Source organism: Temnothorax curvispinosus, unplaced genomic scaffold, assembly GCF_003070985.1.
Source record: "Temnothorax curvispinosus isolate PA1 unplaced genomic scaffold, ASM307098v1 QBEX01010922.1, whole genome shotgun sequence".
Lineage (NCBI taxonomy): Eukaryota > Metazoa > Arthropoda > Insecta > Hymenoptera > Formicidae > Temnothorax > Temnothorax curvispinosus.
The window spans coordinates 36,142-56,218 of NW_020220702.1; the positions used below are offsets into that span (position 1 = coordinate 36,142).

Below are 20,077 nucleotides of genomic sequence, written 5' to 3' on the forward strand. Positions count from 1 at the left end.
AAAAAATTTTCTTTTTTTTTCACTAGTGTCTCCGCCAATTTATATCATATTGCGCATTGTTGGGCGAGCCTTGTACCGTGCTATCGGTGAAGATGATGTCCCGCGGATATTGTAATTTTGCTCTTTGCCAGGGGTTTGCTTATATTAACGCTACTAAAATTTTCTTATGAATTGGCCTCCGTTATGCACTGCCTAGTGGTGCATGTCGTTACAAACGAGTACGGAAAGATACGCAATTCTTTCTTAAATTAATGTTAAATAAACGTTAAATATTTTTTCAAATTATTATTGCAAATAAATTAATAAATAATAATAATGTATAAAATATAAATATTAAATTAATGTCGTATAAATGTTAAATAAATGTTTTTTAAAATTTTTATTGTAAATGAAAAATTCATATAATATAAATATTAAATTAATATTAAATAAATGCTAATAAATACTTTTTCAAATAATTATTACAAATAAATAATTAATGTAAAAGAAATATTAAATTAATATATTAAATATAAATGTTAAATAAATGTTTTTTCAAATTAATTATTGCAAACGAATAATTAATGAGTTAAACAGTGAGTTAATGAGTTAATGAGTGAATTAATGAGCTTGAAAACTGTTTAGACAATTTTTTACTTAAAATATATTATTTTAGGTCAAAAAATTTACATCTTATTATTATTTTTACTTATTAACAAAAATATTTATATATACATATATAAACTATCAAATTAAATTCATTTTTGTATTAATAAACTGCATAGATACTAAACTGGTATAAACGTTTTTGAAAGGCGCACCATAAGGCGTACCATAGTTAGTTTGAAAATGGCGGACGGTGTCCAAACTCCAAAACTCTGACTCAAAGGAACTCTAGTCATTACCATAACACCTGTTGTAGTAAATGTCATACTAATACGATGATTCGTTGAGAAAGAGCTTTTTCATCTGTCCTCTGTATTCCAAAAAAGAGATTTTTACTTGTATATATATATATATGCATTTTGTTTCTACAAAAAGGAAATTGAACTGTGAAGCGAAGAAATCTCAAAGACCTTAAAATTGACGATAGAAGAATCAAAGAGGTTAATTCGCAGTTCCTTTCAATTGTCGGTGTTAAACAAAAAGAAACGGTATGTTATGTGTCTATTGGGACAAGATATCCAAGAAAGAGGAAGCTAAGAAGAATTTTCTAGATTAGTGTTAGAGTGATCAGCATTGTAAACAAATTGGTTATTATACAAGTTATTTATATTTTCTCATTATATTCTCTTCTTCACAATGTTTATTTGTAGCAATTAATTATTCTAAATTTAATATACTACTTCAGCAACAATTTTAAATTTAACCATGTTAATAAATATCTATTTTCTAGAATATCTATCTTCTACAATTACAAGAAACGTACAACGTGATGGAGGATTCTACGAAATCTGAGGATACTGAACTTAGCAATACAACTCCCGCATGTTCCCAAGTGAATCAAACATGTTCCGATACAAAGTCTTTAGTAGATAGCAAGAATACACAGGCTCGAGTTGTCCGTGGTACTAAAAAGTTCAAAATTGACAACGATCCTAGTAACGTCGAGAAAAAGGGTATGTTGACATATAATTACATAATAAATATTTTAACTGTTGATATATAATATTAAAATTAAACAATAAAACTTTTTCGTTTAAACGTGATGCAAAAGAGGAAGAAACAGCAGAAGTTAAAGTGAAATCTCTCAAACGTTCCTGTGAATTATGGTCTATGGAGGATAAGAATACCTTTTTTAAAGCTCTTAACGAATATGGCAAAGATTTTGATGCGCTGCAAAGCTACTTTCTAAGTCAAGGCAAAAAGCGAGGTCTCTCGGACGTCATGATAAAAAACAAAGAGCAAATTCGACATTTTTATTACAGAACGTGGCTGAAGATATCGAAACATCTTAAATTTTCAGAAGGTTGTTAAAATATTTGTATTAACATTTATATTAATATAAATACATTATGACTTTATACGGAACATAATATAATTCTTTTATATTTAGATGTTAAAAAAACATCCCAGGAATTATATGGACTAATAAATTATGGTGAACTCAGAAGAAAATTACCTCGTATTCATGAGAAAGTTCACTTGAGATTGAACGAATTGGTATATTGGGGATCTACACAAGTCAGGCTTAGAGGAAAAACCATGAGAATTAAAACACCAATATGTAGAGCGCTTAGAAAGTTAAACCAGTTAGAAGGTACCTTAAATTTTTAATATATTTAAGAAATAACAAATAATATGTACTGCGTTACATTAATTGTAATACAGAATATTTGAAGATAGAATTAATTTTTTTTAAATATATCTACATCTTGATGAATTAAAAAAAAATAGTTCCATATATTTATATACCATAATATACCTGTGGTGTATACACAGTCTTATTATTTGCGATAGATAGTCACATGTAAGAAGTATTGACACATTTTTTTGATAAAAATCAATTAATACCGAACTTTAGAATCTGCCTGTTTTATTTCAGATTGGCAGGAAGAAATTAAATTACCGTCTAGGATAACGATAGAATTGCGACCGCGTAACAACATGGCATGGTGGCAAGTACAAGCAGCGTCCATGAATCCAAGAGTTCGTACGTTGCTCCCCATACAGAGACGCCTCTCAAGTTTATTAATATTTTTGCAACAGCGATGGCGGCTCGCAAAATATACCACGGTATTCTTATATCTACTTAATTGCAACATTTTTGGCTCTTCCTCATGTCGTCATTGTATATATTTTCTTCTCATTCGTTATCGTGTATATTTTCAACTGTACATATCGGAATTTTTGTTGATTTGGATATTTTATAGTAATTTTTAAATATTATTTATAGTGTCCCACTATGGAGAATCTTGTTGCTAACGATGTAAAAGATACTTGTTTATTACGAGTTGCTCCACCAGAAGGATGCAAAATCGCTTTACCAATGGTTAATCTCGGAGAATATCTAACTAGCAATAGCGTTAACTTGAATTCGTACGAAAAGCGTCTTGGTCTGAAGAGCTCAAGAGAAGACTTGTTGGGATCTGTCCAATATTTAAAAGGAGTAGGAAAAAAAGGCATTAAGCGATATAAATTGGATAAAAAGGTCGTCAACCGCACTGATGAAAATTGTACGATGCCAGATATCAGTAGCGACATGGATCTCTTAGAAACAGGAAGTGGTATATCTGAAAAAACAGCAATAATAAATAATACAGAAAAACCATCACCAGAATGTCATTCAGAACTCAATAGATTTCCTGGTAGAGAGACTATCGATAGAATTCGAAAGGGTTGGAACGTTGAAGAAGCAAATACGATTACTGTAGGCGATCTTTTCCTAATGGTGCGCGACATTACACGTATTACTATGTATATATAGAATATACACATTACGTTTAATCTTATTAACTATCGAAACAAGTAAAATCACAATTTGCTTATACATTTATATCTCATTAGAGATATCTTATTAGAGATATCTTCTAATTTTCTAAGTTTAACAGTTTGGTCGTGAATCAAAGATTGTACTTGAATACTGGTGGGATTGGTTACCTAATGAACAATATACAACTGATTCAGCATCATCGGGCATCATGCGTGACAACAATTTATGTTTGGTTTTACAAAAGTTATTGTCATTAGCCAAACATAATTATGGTACAAATAAGGTAAGACGTGACAAAATCTTGCTAATTTTGATGTAGAGAACTCAGTTGCATTTTGAGACAAGTCAGTTTTTTCTAACGCTATAAAATATCTCGATTTAGGTGTACGATAACACATCAGGAAGTAACGAAACAATAATCTCGTCTCGAGTTCCATCTATTAAAGAATCTACATTCAGAAGGCCTCTTATCCCACAAACGTATCACAAGATTGGTACACCTGACGCATTTAAGACACAACTTGATGTAAGTTTTGTTTCATTTTTTTTTCCACTACAATATGTACGAAAATTAAATTATGCTTTATAAAATATATCTGATATTGATGTTACGGTGAAAATCTACTACTTACAGAAGTTTAAAACACGCTTTTGTAAACGAGGTAGAACAGTAAGACAGAAAAGTCTTGTTATACAAAGGGTATTGCCTATTGTATCTGCGCCGAATATGTCATCAGAAAATTTGACAACTGACGCTAGTAAGATCGCCAGTGGATCTTCATTATGTCAAATGCAAACTGATAAAACAACGATAAATGCGAACGAAGCTCAAGACAAAACTTTCTTAGACGTTTTAGAGACTAGCGGAGAGGCAAAGAACTCCAATTCAATTATTACTAGTGCTACTCAAATTCTTAAAGAAGGCGAACATCAATGGTTAAATAGCGAGGTAATTAACAATCAGTATAAATATACACAATATATATTTTTTGTGTGAAAAATTGATGCCGATAAAACGAATTGAATTTTAGGTTGCAGATTTTTCATTGAGCAGTTTCTTAGGACAGCTTGAATCGCCTATGAAAGGCTCACAAAGAAGTCAAGCGGGTGAACAGATTATGGAAGATACTCGTCCGTCTTCCGATGTAAATATAAATATATGTATAAATAATCTCACAAGGCTTAAATGATTAGAAATCAATAAATAAAAAAGAGAAGACATAATAGGATGTTTGTGTCGTCATCTTTAATTAAATTAATATACTTGACGTTTTGGTCTGTCATCAGACCATCTTCGGTGTGATTTATTTTTTATCTTTTGATTATCGGCGTTTTGTGTTTTCTTAATTTATCACTGAAGATGTGGTCTAATGACAGACCGAAACGTATGTCAAGTATTAATTTAATTAAAGATTACGACATAAACATCCTGTTGTGTGATTTCTCCGTGCTCTCTGTTTTATTTAAATATATAGAATTATGTTAAATATTATTTTGTCATATTTTATACACTTTATTAGAGCCTGTTCTATGATGATATTTCAGGTTGTGTCGCATATGCAATGCCTCATGGGGGAAAACAGTGTGGACTACATGGCAAAATTTGCAAATCTTGCATCGCAAATAGCTTCCGATGAAAATAAAAAATAGGTAAATCGAGAAAGTATTAATAGAATTAAATAATTTATATATTTTCATATTTGTGATATATACAAACGATCGGCCGTCCTTGGTTTTTCTAATACAACTCGATGAACATATATTCATTTATCTGTATTTATTACGTTTTTGCAAACACGCATACAATTGTAAAAATGATAACAAATTTGAAACTGAACTGTATACATACATATATAGCATAATATTGTAAATACGCAAGATACACGATAAATACGATAGATAAACGAATAGTATAACACCACTGCTTCCGCTCTACCGTTATATCTCGTTGGTTCCTTTTCCTGAAAAGAAACCGCCGTACATTATCTTGGCGATAACAATCATCGACACGTATCACCATAAAAACCGGTCTGTATAATTGTTTTATATCAATGTTTTCTTTATGTCGACATTACCTCCTAATCTTTAATTATTTGAGAAAAGAATGAGGAAAGAAAAACTACAATGAGATAACAATAATTATTAATAACACAGAACGTGTACGACACCATACAAATGATAGACGCATAAATTCTTGCTGAATTTCACGCTATTATTTTTTACGAAGTATAATTAGGTAAAGAGAGATTTTCTAGACCGGAGAACAAGTTTTATTAAAAAGAGACGACGTGTATATATCTAATACACATTTTTCTGTTTTTCTTTTTATGTTGTGCTTCTTAAGCACATCGGATCTATGAAAGTATATTTCGGACCCCGCGTCTCTTATATTTACGTTGATACTATATTATTATTACTAACGTCGCGTATACTTTAATGAGTTGATAATGAGTGGAACGTCCCCGCCGCAAAAGACGTCCGTGTTCTTGGAAGCGGAGCCTACGGCCTTTTCCCTGGCGAGTTGCGAAATATACATCAAAATGATTCATAGTGCTTACGTCCGCACGACTACTACCACACGCATCCACCTAGGATTCGTGTTAACTACAGGTGTAATTATCCGTAGACGTAAGCAACGTGTTCTCTCGTGGATATCTTTCCTCCAAGCCGATCGATTATACAGCCAAGCTGGATATTTCCAATTAATCGTACGTAATCATCCCGATTAAATAAAATAATGAGTTTTTCCTCGTTAATAGTCTCGCTTGATATGTGTACGATACGTCTGGAAGTACGAGCAGCTTGTCGATCCAAAGATCATAAAAGAAATAAAGAATTGTATTTCATTAAATAAATTAAAGGAATATGATAATAATAATAATAATAATAATAAATAATGTAATAATAAAAGAGATGTAAGGAATTATATTTGATGAAATAATAATAAAAGTAATATAATGATACAAGAAATATAAGAAATTATATTCAATTTATATTAATAATACAAGAAAATTTCTATCAAATTTTCATCCTCAGTTGGCGTAACTTTTTGATATTATTATTTTTTGTAGGAATAACATTGACGCGTGTACTTGGCACCTTGTTTACCTTTTTTTTTAAAGATAAGTTTTTATAGATTAATAACATCATGAAATTACTTGTCGATCACTTTACGTCGCAGTTGTATATATAGATACTCAACGATATATGATATGCTGCAGAGAACAATATGTGAGAACGTCCATCGGTCACAACTTTACCGGGTATTCGCGTATTTTCGTAAAACTTATGTTGTGTTACGAATTACGTAGCGCTGGTCGCCTTGCAAAAAATCGTAAATCAACAGTGCGAAGAAACAAATATACTGCGTCGCAAGGAAGATCGCGGCTGTACCGACGTGTACATATATTCCACAGCGTGTGTGCATCACCACGTACTATAAATAAACTCTGGCATAGGCGTCTACTGCGAGATATATACAAAATACGTATATTATTGTTTCCAAATTTCATATTACCGTCTCGCTTATTCGCACTCCATTTAAATTTTAAATCACTTCCTTGATACATATGTCTAAAAAATGTCTTAAAGATGTCTTTACCAACGTCTTTCAGACATGCGTGCTGTCTGGGTATAGTCAAATTTAAAACGATTTGCCTCGACCGAAACATTCTTTCTAGCCGAAATTTTATCTCTCGCAAATAAGCGACGTATTTCAACACATTTTGTCTTCAATTTGATTTAATCGATCGATCGAATGAAATAACAGCGTGAAAAAAAGAGCGCGGCTCGCTTTCGAAAAGATTGACGCCAATGAGACGTAAGTAATCATTGCGTCAGCTATCGCGCCTCGACGCGCGCGGCGGTGGTGATTGGCCGCGGCTGCGGAGCGGGAAATCCCCGTTGAAACCTGCTCCGCGACCGCGGCCGTCCCGCTGCAGTCTCGCACACGTCTTCTTCGTCATTCCCCGTCGAGCCGAATTAAGACCTCGTGTTCAGTCGTATGAGAGAAACGCACAGTGGAACGTCGTCGTCGTCGCCTGTATATATATATATCTATCGATATCGAGATAACGAGTGCTACGCGTCAACGTACACAACGATATACCGTATTTTTAATCGAATTACCGAATAAAATTAATTTTTAAATTGATTTTCGAGACGATATGATTTCTTTACGCGCAATGTCGGCACGTTTCTCGTGAATTGCCGCGCGCTCGGTTTCCGCATGTGCAATTTATCGCCGCTACGCAAGTACATTTTCGTAATAAAGCGAGCGACAGTTCTTTGCTGGCATTGTTGTATGAGGGAATTATAAGGTGAGAGCGCCGGTGTCGTTATCGCAAAAATGGACTCGTTTAATAGCTACGATAATAGGAACCTGTCGGAGGTGAGTTTAATAAGAATGCAATTTGGCGTCTCGTGTATTTTTCTAAAAGCGAGCGCCACGAACCGCTCGCGTGATCGCGCGCCGTCTCTTTTCTCTCCTCTCCGTTTCGCTTGCTTTTTTCCCCTCGCATTTCTTTTATCGCGTTTATCCGCCGTTTATTATTCGTAATAGTTCTCCATATTATCTTCTTTGATATTATCTGTTTAGGACTTGAATTTACACTGTAAAACTTATCGCTAACAAAGTAGACAAAATATAGATACGGTTCGCTTGGGTTAAAAGGATTGCAATTTTTCGGCAGAATTATCCGGATAATCTGAATCTTCTCAGACAGCACGCATGTCGGGACATAAAACGTCTTAAAGATGTCTTTAAGACGTCTCACGTCCCGATTTTTGGACATGCATGCTGTCTGGGTTAATTAACATCCGTTAAATCCGCGAATTCCAAGCCATTATAATATGGATCTTTTGTTTACTTCATTTAAAAGAATAACCGATTGTGTATACACCTAAACCTAAATCGAACATCTTGTATATTATGCAAAAAGATCGCTTTATGCGTTTTACAATCATAGACAAAAATAAATACAACATATACTGAGAGAATGAAAGCAAGAAAAAACAAGGAAAAGGAATTATCAACCAATTTATGTGTACATACGATAGGCAGCTTCTTTTGGCTATGACCATATATTTTGCGTGGTACAAAACTCTCTCTTTCTCTCGGAATCAGTCGAGACAGCAGTTAAATAAGTTTCAGCTAATAAACTTAGCAATTAGCAGTTTTATTTCTAGTCTGCTTCTCGCACCGGATAGATCCAATTCAAACAAACAAATTCACAGACTGGAGTAGATTTGATTCTTCATATATTACCCAGTGAACACAATGTCCCAAATCGGGACATAAGACGTCTTAAAGACGTCATGTGTCCCCGATTTGCGACATGGGTGTTGTCTGGATAATAAAATCAACTTCCCGGTAAATCCGGATATCGAACTTGAGCAAGCAGACCGTTCGACAAATTAATTATCGAGATATTTGATTATTATTAGAGTCAAATCATATTTATACTATTTACAGCCCTAATCTCGAATGTCGGCGAATCGCAATCGCTTTCGCTTTCTCAATTCCAAGTGTACATAAATCGTAATATATTAGACGTCTCGTGAATACACCATCCGTTGAATTTGTAATTTAGAAAAATTCAATTTCCTATTTGTCTAAGAATTGTCAGTCTGTTGACACACAGATAACGCGGGACAGATAATAGATACTAATTTTTCGATTTCAATTTTCTTTTGAGTTTCTCCTTTTTTTTAGATATAGAGACGGAGCGGCGCACTCCGTTCATGTTAAATCGTGGTATTAAATTTTAAATCCTGTGATTGCAGATGTATCCGTCGTTTATTAATTTACACGAAGATGAGAATGACCATCACTTGCTCTTGGATATGGATTCTTTCGACCAGGTCGTCAAACAAAGCAATTTCTTAGCGAGCCGCGGTTGCGAACCAGTCAAGAAGAAATGTTCGCTCGGTAATGCATAAAAAAGAAGTAGAAGAAAAATATCAATTTTTATTAAGAAAGAGGATTCGCGAGTTGCGAAATTATAGGGTGAAACTATCTATCTTAAGTTTTCTTTTTATTTTGTCATCGCTGAATCGACGTGTTCGAATCATCTTCTTTTGTTGGTTTTTCCATATGATTGACTGCATTTTGATCGATGCTTTTTACTAAATAAGCTTCTTTTGAATTTTAATTACGGTGTGAGCAAGGTCAGTGTTTTTACCTGTTATATTGATTCCTCACGCACGTCACTTTTGAATTATGATATATTATTATCTTGCATAAAACCGAGAACTAAATCACAATCCATTCATATCTTCGAAGAGATATTTAAAAATTTATAAAAATTGACTTCTCAAGAGAAAGGTGCATAAAAGTTAAAAGACATAATTTTACATGAGATCGTTTCACTTTAATGCTACTTGGCGTCGCAACCGTATACCCCTTGCAATAATTCATCCTCTTTTTCCTTGTCTTCACATTTCAAATCAAAACTAAAAATAGAGGATGTAACTATATAGGTGACAAATCAAATAAACATTTTTTTTTTTTAGTTACTTCTTGATCAGCTATTCGAACCGCGAGAAAACGCATATATGTTCACTTTTTTTCTAGACATTTTAGACACCCCAAAATTATTTTATACAGTTCATAGCACATATATAAATCTAATCTTTTTTTTCGTGAATAAAAAGAATTAATATTTCACTTACAATTAGAGATAAAAATTTTCCTATTATTATTTATGTTTATTTTCAATCATCCTCCGTTTTAATTTCGATCTATTTCGATTAAAAACTAAAGATAAATTTGGGATATTCGAATATTTGTTTCGCATTTTTTTTTCCAAGTTTGTATATATTTTACCTGTCTCGTTATTGCATTTCGAGGCAAAACATTTCACGATAGAGATGGAATATCATAAAGAACTTGTATTTTTGTCACTGTAAGAAAGCAATAACTGTTAACTCTTATTTTGTCACATATAAGCAACAAATCTGGCAAATTATTAAGAAAAAAAGAAGTAAGTTAGACGATTAATCCATTATCTTTTCCATTTTCTTGCTTGCTTATAGTGACTTACGAAGATTCGAGTCTGCTACTCACTACTGGTCTGCGATTGCCGACGTAGCAATAGTCAGCTGGTGGGGGTTTCCCGGGACTGTTTAACATTGACGTGTTGCATCGATTTATGGGAAACCGCACCGGCTTTAGCATTTAATCGTTCGATCGATCTAAAACAAACGTTTTGCATTTGAAACGTATTTATGCGGGTTTAAACGTGCAAACAGCAGGATTGAAACAGGAATTGCCTGCAGATCTGATCTTTAAATGTCCTTTCGATGAAGGTGATGAGAGCGAGCAGGAGATCGACGGCACAGGGTGGTCCGACAAACCTATCAGAAGCTGGTGTCAGGAGGAAACAATAAATTGGCTTATGTCAGCCGCGTCATACTTAGGTCAACCTTACAGTTCTATTCAGCACAGTCTCGCCGTGCCTGGGAAAGAGATCATCGCTTTTACACGGCAAGATTTCATCAACCAGGATCCTGTGTACGGCAACCGATTGTACGATCTTCTTCACTCGCAACGTATATCAAACCTCTGTACGTATTCACGTTATTAACGTAATATATTTATAGATGTGGAGAAATGGCCGAAAATTCTGAAACTCAATTTAACGACGGGTTCTTCGACAAATATCAAATTGTTTTTGTAATTTTACGATACACTCGATATCTTAATTCGCGATATCAATGGTAGATATCCGGAACTTAATGGTAAATAAATACTACGATGCAAAATAATGACGTAAAATGATTGTTGAACGTTGCAAGCCTAAAGGACCAATTTTTTGTACAGTGCCAACATTTGATACCATTCAGCTGCAATCGGAGGATGAGTACGCGCGAGTCAATTCTAGCAACATATCCGGTAAATATTTCTGGTAATTACATAGAATAACTAACACAGCTCGGACTACTTTGATCTTGACATATGTTGTCAAGGTTACCCTCCTGAGTGACCTTCAGAAGTTTTTAGCCGGCGGTCGTTTTTTATTAAAAAGTTATTAACAATAAGTTTGAAAAATATAGCAATTATTTTAAGTATTGAGAGGCATAAACGACTAATATTATGTATTTTTTTTTTTTTTTTTAAAGCAGAGAATACTTTATTTCGCGAGAAAGTCGCTGCTTTATCAAAACACAACTTTTAAAGCAGTAAATTGTTGATAAATTGAAGTCTTTTTGTTAATGCAGAGAATTAATACTTTTTTTCGCGAGAAAATCGCTGCTTTACCAAAACACAACATTTAAAGCAGTAAATTGTTGATAAATTGTATATTGAATATATGTGAGTATTGGAAGGCATAAATGACTAATATATAGAGGTGGTTTTAAACAAGATAAGTTAGTCGATTATCTGTGTGAATATTTGTGGCGATATACAATAAACGAGCTCGTAAAGCACGCCACGAACCCGTGACAACTTGTCTCGCGTGAAAAGTGTAAACACAGAACATAAACACAGTCAAAGAATTGATGCTTTCTTTCGTATTATGCGTAGACTGTATCCACTGTAAAATTAATACACACAATAAACACTGATTAATTGGGCACATTGTTTCGCGTGGAAAGTGTATGCGTGAACTATTTCATATTAGTAGACATATATATTAGTCATTTATGCCTTCCAATACTCAAAATAGCTGCTATATTTTCCAAACTTTTTTTTGTTAATAACTTTTTAACGAATAACGACCGCCGGCTAAAAACTTCTGTAGGTCACTCAGGAGGGTGACCTTGACAATATATGTCAAGGTCAAAGTAATCCGAGCTGTGTTGGTTATTCTATATAATTACCATATTTCTTAATAACCATCCAGCTTTAAAAAAAATAATAAAAACTTTACAAGATGACTGATCCATTCTTTTATAATTGTCTCGCTTTTTTCAGATGCGGAATCAGATAATAGCATCGAAATTGCAACCAAGAGATTGCCTGGCAGACCAAGGGTACTGAAGACAAAAAAGAATCGTAAGTATACAACTGCGTAATATTTTTCGATGTATAAATCGAGAAAAATGCACGTAAAAGTATGTTCATCGAATTATACGATTTAACTGCACTTATAGCCGCCAGTCAAGGAAAATTGTGGGAATTTATTCGAGATTTACTACGTAACAGAGAAACATGCCCGAGTTTAATCTGCTGGGAAGACTACTCGCAAGCCAAATTTCGCTTCGTAAAGAGCGACGAGGTAGCAAAACGATGGGGTTCACGAAAAGGAAATACGAAAATGACTTATGAAAAGCTTAGTAGAGCTATGAGGTAACAACAATAATAATAAAATTTTCAATATGCTGAGAAATGATTTAAATACATATTCATTAGTTACTTTAAAAAAATGTTACTTTTTAGGTATTATTACAAAAGCAAAATATTTCTACCAGTACTTGGTAGAAGATTGGTGTATCAGTTTGGACCAAATGCGAAAGGATGGCAAACGGATAACCCAAATTTTCGACACTGAAATGATATTGTCGAAAAAGAATGAGTTTATAATATGACCGAGTGTGCAAAGTCGATAAATTGTGAAATCAAATATTTCGCGTTTTTCGATATTAGAAAAGTAATCACTGTTAATATTCATTCTTTATATGTTCGTTGAATACGTTATTAATAATATAATTGTTTAAATATCGTCGACATGTAGCTGTTTCTCGCACAACCAAAGACAACAATATAATAGAACAGATCTTTCAAAAAGAGGAATGAAATTTGAAGTTAAAAAGACATAGAAACATTCGTTTTTCCTTTCTTGTATCTTCGGTCTCTATATCTCTGACATAAATATTTTATATTCCTATATCTTCATATCTTTGCAAAAACTAATACAATAATCACGATTATATATTTAAGAATGTAATTGAAAAAGTACATAAAAAGTACATTTTTGAAAGATGCGACTATGAACAGACAAGTAGTTTTAAAAGCAGAATCGTGAAGAAACGATCTTTTCGTAAAAAAAAAAAAAAAAAACAAGAAAGGAAAGTCGTATTTTTCATAAGAGAACCATTCCTTCTTTGTTGTACTGATTGTCGTTTGTATATATTTGATATTTATACATAAGAAATAAAGCACTTGATTATCATTATTAACATTCTTATGCATCTAACAAACTTTTAGAAGTAGCTTAACAAAATTAGGTATCTAATTTCATTGTCATTTCATTTATATATATAAAATTTATATTAAATGTTACTTGTAAAAACGACAGTCTTTACGTATTATATAAATAAAATTATTTTTCTTCTATGAAGCTTATTTTCGCCTTTTTTTCGATACTGATGACACATTTGACATCATCTTTCTCTTTCCAGGCTACAAAAAGGTATCACACGTCAAAATTTCACGTACTGAAAACCATGCGTACAACAACAGTGTACTTTATAAGATTTAAATAATATAATTAAATTATATACCTTAATTTGCGAGTTTAAATCTTCTCCAGTTATTCTGGTCTTTTTTTTAAGTGTATTATCTGTGTCCTGACCAATATGCGGGAAGACAAAATTTCTTGCACTTGCCGCATGAGAGGCAGAATCACCTTGCTTTGCCAATGAAGCTATCCTCGCCAACGACTCTTCCCCTCGAGATAAGAGCGAGCGTCTTTTTATAACATTCTGTAAAATACACAATCACACGTAACAAGCATAAATGGAGTTTATTTGCTTATGAGCAGTTTATTTGCTTATGAGCAGTTTATTTGCTTATGAAATGTGACAATATATGTCGTATCTTCATTAATTAATTGGTTAATTAGTAAATTGATGATCTTACATATATTGTCTGAGATTTCTTTCCAATATTTGGTCCATTCAAGAGATCTGTTATATTCCGTGGCATAATTGGTTCCATATTCTCGGGAGATTCTACTTTATCGAAAGAAGTATCTTGTTTTTGTGACTCATTACCCTTGATTTTCTTAACTGCTTCCAGTCCGAGTTTAAAAATTTGACTGTCGCATAACTCATCCTCGATTTCATTATTTAAGGATTTCTATAAATACATAAGATATATTTATATAAGCATATTCTTTAAATGTTATGCGATCATTGTTACACATAATAACTTTGTACCATTCTTTCCTCAAGAAATTTGTCCCTTTCGTGTCTGAGTTTACTCCACTTTGCTTCTTCCTCATCTTCTTGCACGTCTACCCAGCCATCGTTTTCATCAGATATTTGTGGCATCTCTATGTTACTTCCTAATTTATCTAGTAAAAAGATTACGGTGTTATAAAGTTGTACACATATTGGAACATCGTATATCAAATATTTTGGAAATTTAAATCTTGTAAGAGCTGAGAAAGTTGAAAGAGAAAATGTTTTCTGATAATCAATCATCTGTCATATTAAAAAAATTGTAATAGTCATTCAATCAATAGGAGAAAAAAATCGTGTGACTCTCATACCTATATTTCTCCATTTGAATTTACGCTCACGTCCCGATCCATCGGTATGTAAATCGCCATCTTCAAATAATAACTCTTTCAGGTATCTAACTTCCCTTTTATCTTCATCCAGCATTTGTTTCATATGAATCTTTTCCAGTTGATCCTTCACCTCGTGTTCGTCTAAGTGTTCATCGTCAGCTTCCTCAAATTCTAACTTATCCAAGTCCTTCTCATCCTCATCGGCGGAATCCCAATCGCTTTCACTTAACTCTGCCTCTTCTTCCAGAAAACTAGCTGCAACTTTTTTTATATCCTTTTCTGGTACAACTGTTACTTCATTTTCCTCGGAATCATAATCAACGTATTGTTCCTCTGCCTCTTCATTATCCACATCATCGTTTTCTTCGTCGGAGAATTGAGAACTCTCCTCTTCCGAATCGGACAAGTTAAATCTTCTGGCCAGACGTTTCTTGGATTTTACAAACAAATCTTCATCATCCTCATCGTCCGAGGAAGCAACTCTTAATTTTAACTTCGAATCCATTGCGTTAACTTTATTTATCCCTTTTCCGTAATTTACAGAATTGGAATCTTCATCTAAGATCAATCTTATATCTTGAAGCATTTTGTCATTTTCTTTTAGATTTTTCGATTGTTTAACGTCGACTAATTTCACGTTAGAATTTCCAGGACATGATTCAGATTCACTTGGACATAACTGCGATACTTCAGTGATATTGGATTGCGAAGATATACCTAGATCAATTTTTTGCGTAGATTCAAATTTGCCCGAACATAATCGCATGAGATATTCATCATCAATAGTTTCTCCAATATCATCGAACAATTTCTTTTTTAAAATAGTTTTATTTCTATTGTATATATGTTCAGAAGATTCGTCACACTGTGTGCTTTCTATGGAGAAGAATTCATGTTTATCAACTAGACATTGTGTCCCTTCCGATAAATCTTTCTTATTAGAATCTAAGGTGGTATTCAATATGCTTAATTGCGTTATAGGAGAAACCAAATCGAGCATACTTGTTTTCGTCGAAGGTGTCTTACATATCTGGCTCCTCGTAGCAACTTCTGCATATTGCTGACAAGCAGGCATATTGCTTTCATTTTCACTTATCCAATCATTATCTTCGCAATGTGCTTTAGATGCACCTATGTCTGCCACTATATTTAACTGACTGTTATCACTTCGTAAGTAACTTGGATTTGTAATGTTTGAATCATCTTGAAGCTCTTCTGTTAACTGTCTCGTTTTTCTATCATTTTTATCTGTGGCAATCCCTAAGCTCTTACAAACATCAACGTTGCTATCATTTTTGAAGTTAGATTTATTTCTATTCTCCATATTTGCATCTAAACTTTCTTCTTTTTCTTCTAAGAAAGGTTCTTCATTCTCGTCTTCATCTTCACCATCATCATCGTCGTCATTTTCTTCTTCTTCTTCTTCTTGATCGATTTCTACCTCACTTACATCGTCGTCCATGTATTCTTTTCTATATTTAAAACTTTTGAACTGTTTACTCTGTTTTACATGATCCGTATCATCCTCAATGCATGTCTCTTCTGTACTTGAATCCTCATTGTCTGTAACTTCAGCTTCATCATCTGCAAATAGGCATTTACTCCTTTTCTTCTCCTTAATGTAAATGTCATTCTCCTCGGGTTCACTTTCCTCACTGCCACTCGATTCAAAAACCAATTCCGCTTTGTCTTGTTCATCTGAATCATAATCACGTTCTTCTTCATCCCATTCTTCCTTCTCCTGCGCTTGCAGCTCCATTTCTTTCTGTTTCCATTCTTTGTTACGCTTTAAAGTCATTTGTAATTTCAGATCTTCCTTTAAACGCATTAATTTGGATCCGGGCTTATTCAATTCAGGATTATCGGTGCTAGTAGGCACTTTATACGGGAGTACTTCTTTAATTGGAACAGGACCATTCTGCGTATCTTGTAAGTGTATTACAGTCACTTCAGAATTATTATCATTCTTTTTTGTGTTGGTGTGTTTGCAGAAAAATCTATCTAATAAAGTATTTACACCTTTTACATTTGGTTTTGCATCGCCTGTTAGATCAATAATCATACCTGGCGACCCTCTTAATGTGACTTTCGAATTGGATACTAACGCCGATAATTTTTTTCTATTTAGTAAAGTCTCATCTGCAAATTCTGGCAGAGGCAAACCTTGTACGTGACCATCAAACTTTTCACATTCATTTGTCGAAGAATTAAGTTGAATTTCTGATTGATCATCACTAATTATAGTATGAGATGGTATTGCTACATTATTTGTTTCAGAACATTCATCTTCTTTTTCATTATTTTTATACTGTGTTATGATGCAATCATTGGGATTTGAACATATAACGTTATCCGATATATCATTATCACTTTGAAATGTTTCAGTTACTTCCTTACTATTTATCCCGTTAGACATTTCTGATATTTTCATTGCTTCTATAACCTGATTTTTATTTTTTTCATTAATTACTTCAGAATCATCTTGATGCACTTTTGATATTTCATTTGTGTGATCCTCTGTTGTAGTACATTTTTCCTTGTTCAAAGAGGTAATAACAGTTTCAACGGTTTCTTCTGTTTCTTTTTGTGCATTGAGATTTATTTCAGAAACTTCATTTGACTCATTTTCAAAAGATGTATCAAATAATTTTCTTGGTAAACTAAGCTTCGAAAGATTTTGATTACATTCATCTGTTATCTGTCGTAACAATGTATCAGATTCATCACCTAAATTACTGTTATCTGTTAAGAATAACTTTACAGCTTGATGATCTACTTCGCAAAGATCTTTTTCTAGTACTTTGCATCTGGGTACATTAAGGTCTAAGCGATCTTCTTGTACAATCTCTTTCTCATTATCTTGAGAATCTTGAGTGCTTGTTCCAATCCTTTCAGGACCTTGAATACATATATGATCGATATCTATCGAAGGTAGCTTCTCTCTCTCGTTGGTAATGAAAGATTTTTTCATATCTTTGCTAACAAAAGACATTGATTGTTGCATATCATCTTCAGAATCTGAGGATTTGTAAAAAAGTTCTGCTTCTTTTTCCTTTTCTGCAAGGACCCGACTGTACAAAATCATATGTAATTTTGTAAAATCTATATACATATATCAACTTATCTATAATTTATCTATAATCTATGTATACAAATGCTTACCTTACTATCGCAGACGACATCTTAAGTTTTGCAGCTGTTGAAGGTGCTTTTGGAAGAGCAGCTGATATTTTTTTTCTGTTCAAGAATTCTTGTAATGTACGCTGTTTTGGCCTATGATATGGTAAAGAAACTTCTGTCTCTCTTAATAAACGTTGGGTTTCGCTATGTATTTGACGCATTGCCTCATCTTTGGAAGCTCTTATGGAGCCCTATATTATAAAATAAAAATATTGCCATTAGTAAAAAAGATTTTATCTTCTAATAAATGCTAATATAAATGCAATAGCAGCTATATTATTGCAACTCAAGATTTGTGATTATGATAGCTATCATAATTGAATTTTTATAAGTTATTAAAATGATTACAGCATAGATGAACTGATAGGAAGTTAAAAAATATATTTCCAAGAGCTATAAATACCTTTCTCTTTTTAACCAATTTTTTCTTAGCATCCTTACTTTCTGATGTTTCCTCAGGTATGACAGAAGTGTCGTTTTCTGTTTCATTTTGCTTCTCTTCCTCTGATTCAGAATCTATTAAACCCCGATAGCTTTCAGCCTGTAACAAAGATATATTTTAAAAACTTTGTATACTTTGTATGTCTTATATATTACTTTAAAATTATAACAATAATTACAATGCTTATTATATGTAATATGGTTACTTACAGTAGTGCTTATAGTTTCGTGAACCATTTGAGAAAAGTTGTTACCCTCGCTTGTTTGTGTATCTTCTTCAGATTCGCTGTCTATTATTCTCCTCCTATTTTTTGAATTGTTCGGTTCTGCAATCTGCGAATATTCAGGCGATCCAGACCGATATTCATCTTCATCAATAGAATCTTTGTTTAATGTTTCATAAAAATTCGTTTCTTCAGAATCACTGTCCGCAAGACTTAAAGCTCTCTTCAAAATCTTTTTAACAGTACTATTATTATCTGTATCGCAGGATTTTTTATCATCAATTTGTAATTCGTTTTTCTTACTGGATTCATTCAGATTGATTCCATCGCTTGGATAAATTTTGTCAATTACGATATTGGAAGCTTCATTTTCCAACTTCTCCTGGTTATAACAGCTCTCTTCATTTGATGGCATAAACATGTCACAAACGACATCTCCTAAGCTTTTTTCAATATTTTCCTCACGTTCTTGACCATGTGCTTGTTCGTCATTGAGCTTTTGAATATTTTTAGAGATATCCGATTCATCATGATCTTTCCCATTAAAATCTTCCTTGCTTGAATAAGCATCTGTGAGATCAGTAACCACTGGAGGAGATACGATACATGCCATTATCGAAAACGTGTGAGATTTTAGTTTCTTTTAGTGAAACCAAAACAGGAATTATATGTAGCAAAATATAGAATCCACATATATGGTTTCTTTTTTTAAACACACAGAACAGAATACAGAATATGAAAGAATACAGTGAATACACTACGTGCAACTACTCTGTTCAGTAACTTGTTTCAGCAGTTTCAGCACAGCTGACATCGTGTATTTACGCGCCCAAACTGATCCGAGGATATTGGGAAATATATGATGAACTTGGCGCATGCGCAGCAAGCACTAAAGCAGGGCACACACACTTCATAGAACGTAACAGTAAGGTATCTGAAGGTATCGACCAATCGCGTTGCTCGATTCAGCTGTTTGTAAGGGCCCGGACACACACTTCTGCACAACGTATAATGCGTAAGCATAATGCTGCGTTCCCACTACACGCGTCGCGCGCGTTGCGTCACGACGCCGCGTCATGAGTTATCCAATCAAAACGTTTCATTTTATGACGTCATTTCCGACAAGATCTTGCGTTGGAAATGACGTCATAAAATAAAACGTTTTGATTGGATAACTCATGACGCGGCGTCGTGACGCAACGCGCGACGCGTGTAGTGGGAACGCAGCATAATAGCGTCTTCCCGAACGCACCTATTGTGGGCATTTAGGAGCGCATACGTATGTACACGCACTAGGCTCTGGGGTCACATGCGCATGCTCTAGGGCTTAAGCGGGGCGCACACACTTCTGCACAACGCAT

The 20,077-nt window shown here is 33.6% G+C and overlaps 3 protein-coding genes across 7 annotated transcripts; 2 read left to right on the top strand and 1 right to left on the bottom strand.

Annotated features, from left to right (window-relative positions):
• Nucleotides 1-800: 800 nt before the first annotated feature.
• On the top strand, nucleotides 801-6,096 carry LOC112460890 (protein cramped). 4 transcript variants are annotated; one of them, XM_025025815.1, is made up of 12 exons: nucleotides 802-1,133; nucleotides 1,376-1,598; nucleotides 1,688-1,948; nucleotides 2,036-2,239; nucleotides 2,525-2,715; nucleotides 2,876-3,370; nucleotides 3,531-3,695; nucleotides 3,795-3,938; nucleotides 4,047-4,361; nucleotides 4,444-4,557; nucleotides 4,958-5,062; nucleotides 6,039-6,096. In XM_025025815.1, the coding sequence occupies exons 2-11, from the start codon at nucleotides 1,415-1,417 to the stop codon at nucleotides 5,060-5,062; spliced, it is 2,178 nt and encodes a 725-aa protein (XP_024881583.1). In that variant the 5' UTR covers nucleotides 802-1,133; nucleotides 1,376-1,414; the 3' UTR covers nucleotides 6,039-6,096. The 4 variants fall into 4 exon arrangements, with proteins under 4 accessions (XP_024881584.1, XP_024881583.1, XP_024881582.1 ...); XM_025025816.1 differs by lacking the exon at nucleotides 6,039-6,096 and having other exon boundaries at nucleotides 801-1,133; nucleotides 1,697-1,948; nucleotides 4,958-5,320; XM_025025814.1 differs by lacking the exon at nucleotides 6,039-6,096 and having other exon boundaries at nucleotides 802-1,232; nucleotides 4,958-5,320.
• LOC112460891 (ETS-related transcription factor Elf-5-like) lies at nucleotides 5,414-13,418 on the top strand. Of its 2 annotated transcripts, none has more exons than XM_025025817.1 (7): nucleotides 5,414-6,120; nucleotides 9,197-9,341; nucleotides 10,721-10,978; nucleotides 11,235-11,306; nucleotides 12,330-12,410; nucleotides 12,509-12,704; nucleotides 12,795-13,418. In XM_025025817.1, the coding sequence occupies exons 1-7, from the start codon at nucleotides 5,860-5,862 to the stop codon at nucleotides 12,904-12,906; spliced, it is 1,125 nt and encodes a 374-aa protein (XP_024881585.1). In that variant the 5' UTR covers nucleotides 5,414-5,859; the 3' UTR covers nucleotides 12,907-13,418. The 2 variants fall into 2 exon arrangements, with proteins under 2 accessions (XP_024881585.1, XP_024881586.1); XM_025025818.1 differs by lacking the exon at nucleotides 5,414-6,120 and adding an exon at nucleotides 7,417-7,802.
• A 117-nt stretch (nucleotides 13,419-13,535) lies between these two features.
• Nucleotides 13,536-19,528, bottom strand: LOC112460889 (claspin). Its single transcript, XM_025025812.1, has 8 exons — nucleotides 18,703-19,528; nucleotides 18,455-18,592; nucleotides 18,034-18,242; nucleotides 14,851-17,942; nucleotides 14,516-14,652; nucleotides 14,217-14,435; nucleotides 13,859-14,059; nucleotides 13,536-13,757 (listed from the first exon to the last, which is right to left on the bottom strand). The coding sequence occupies exons 1-8, from the start codon at nucleotides 19,327-19,329 to the stop codon at nucleotides 13,698-13,700; spliced, it is 4,683 nt and encodes a 1,560-aa protein (XP_024881580.1). The 5' UTR covers nucleotides 19,330-19,528; the 3' UTR covers nucleotides 13,536-13,697.
• Between the last annotated feature and the right edge of the window lie 549 nt (nucleotides 19,529-20,077).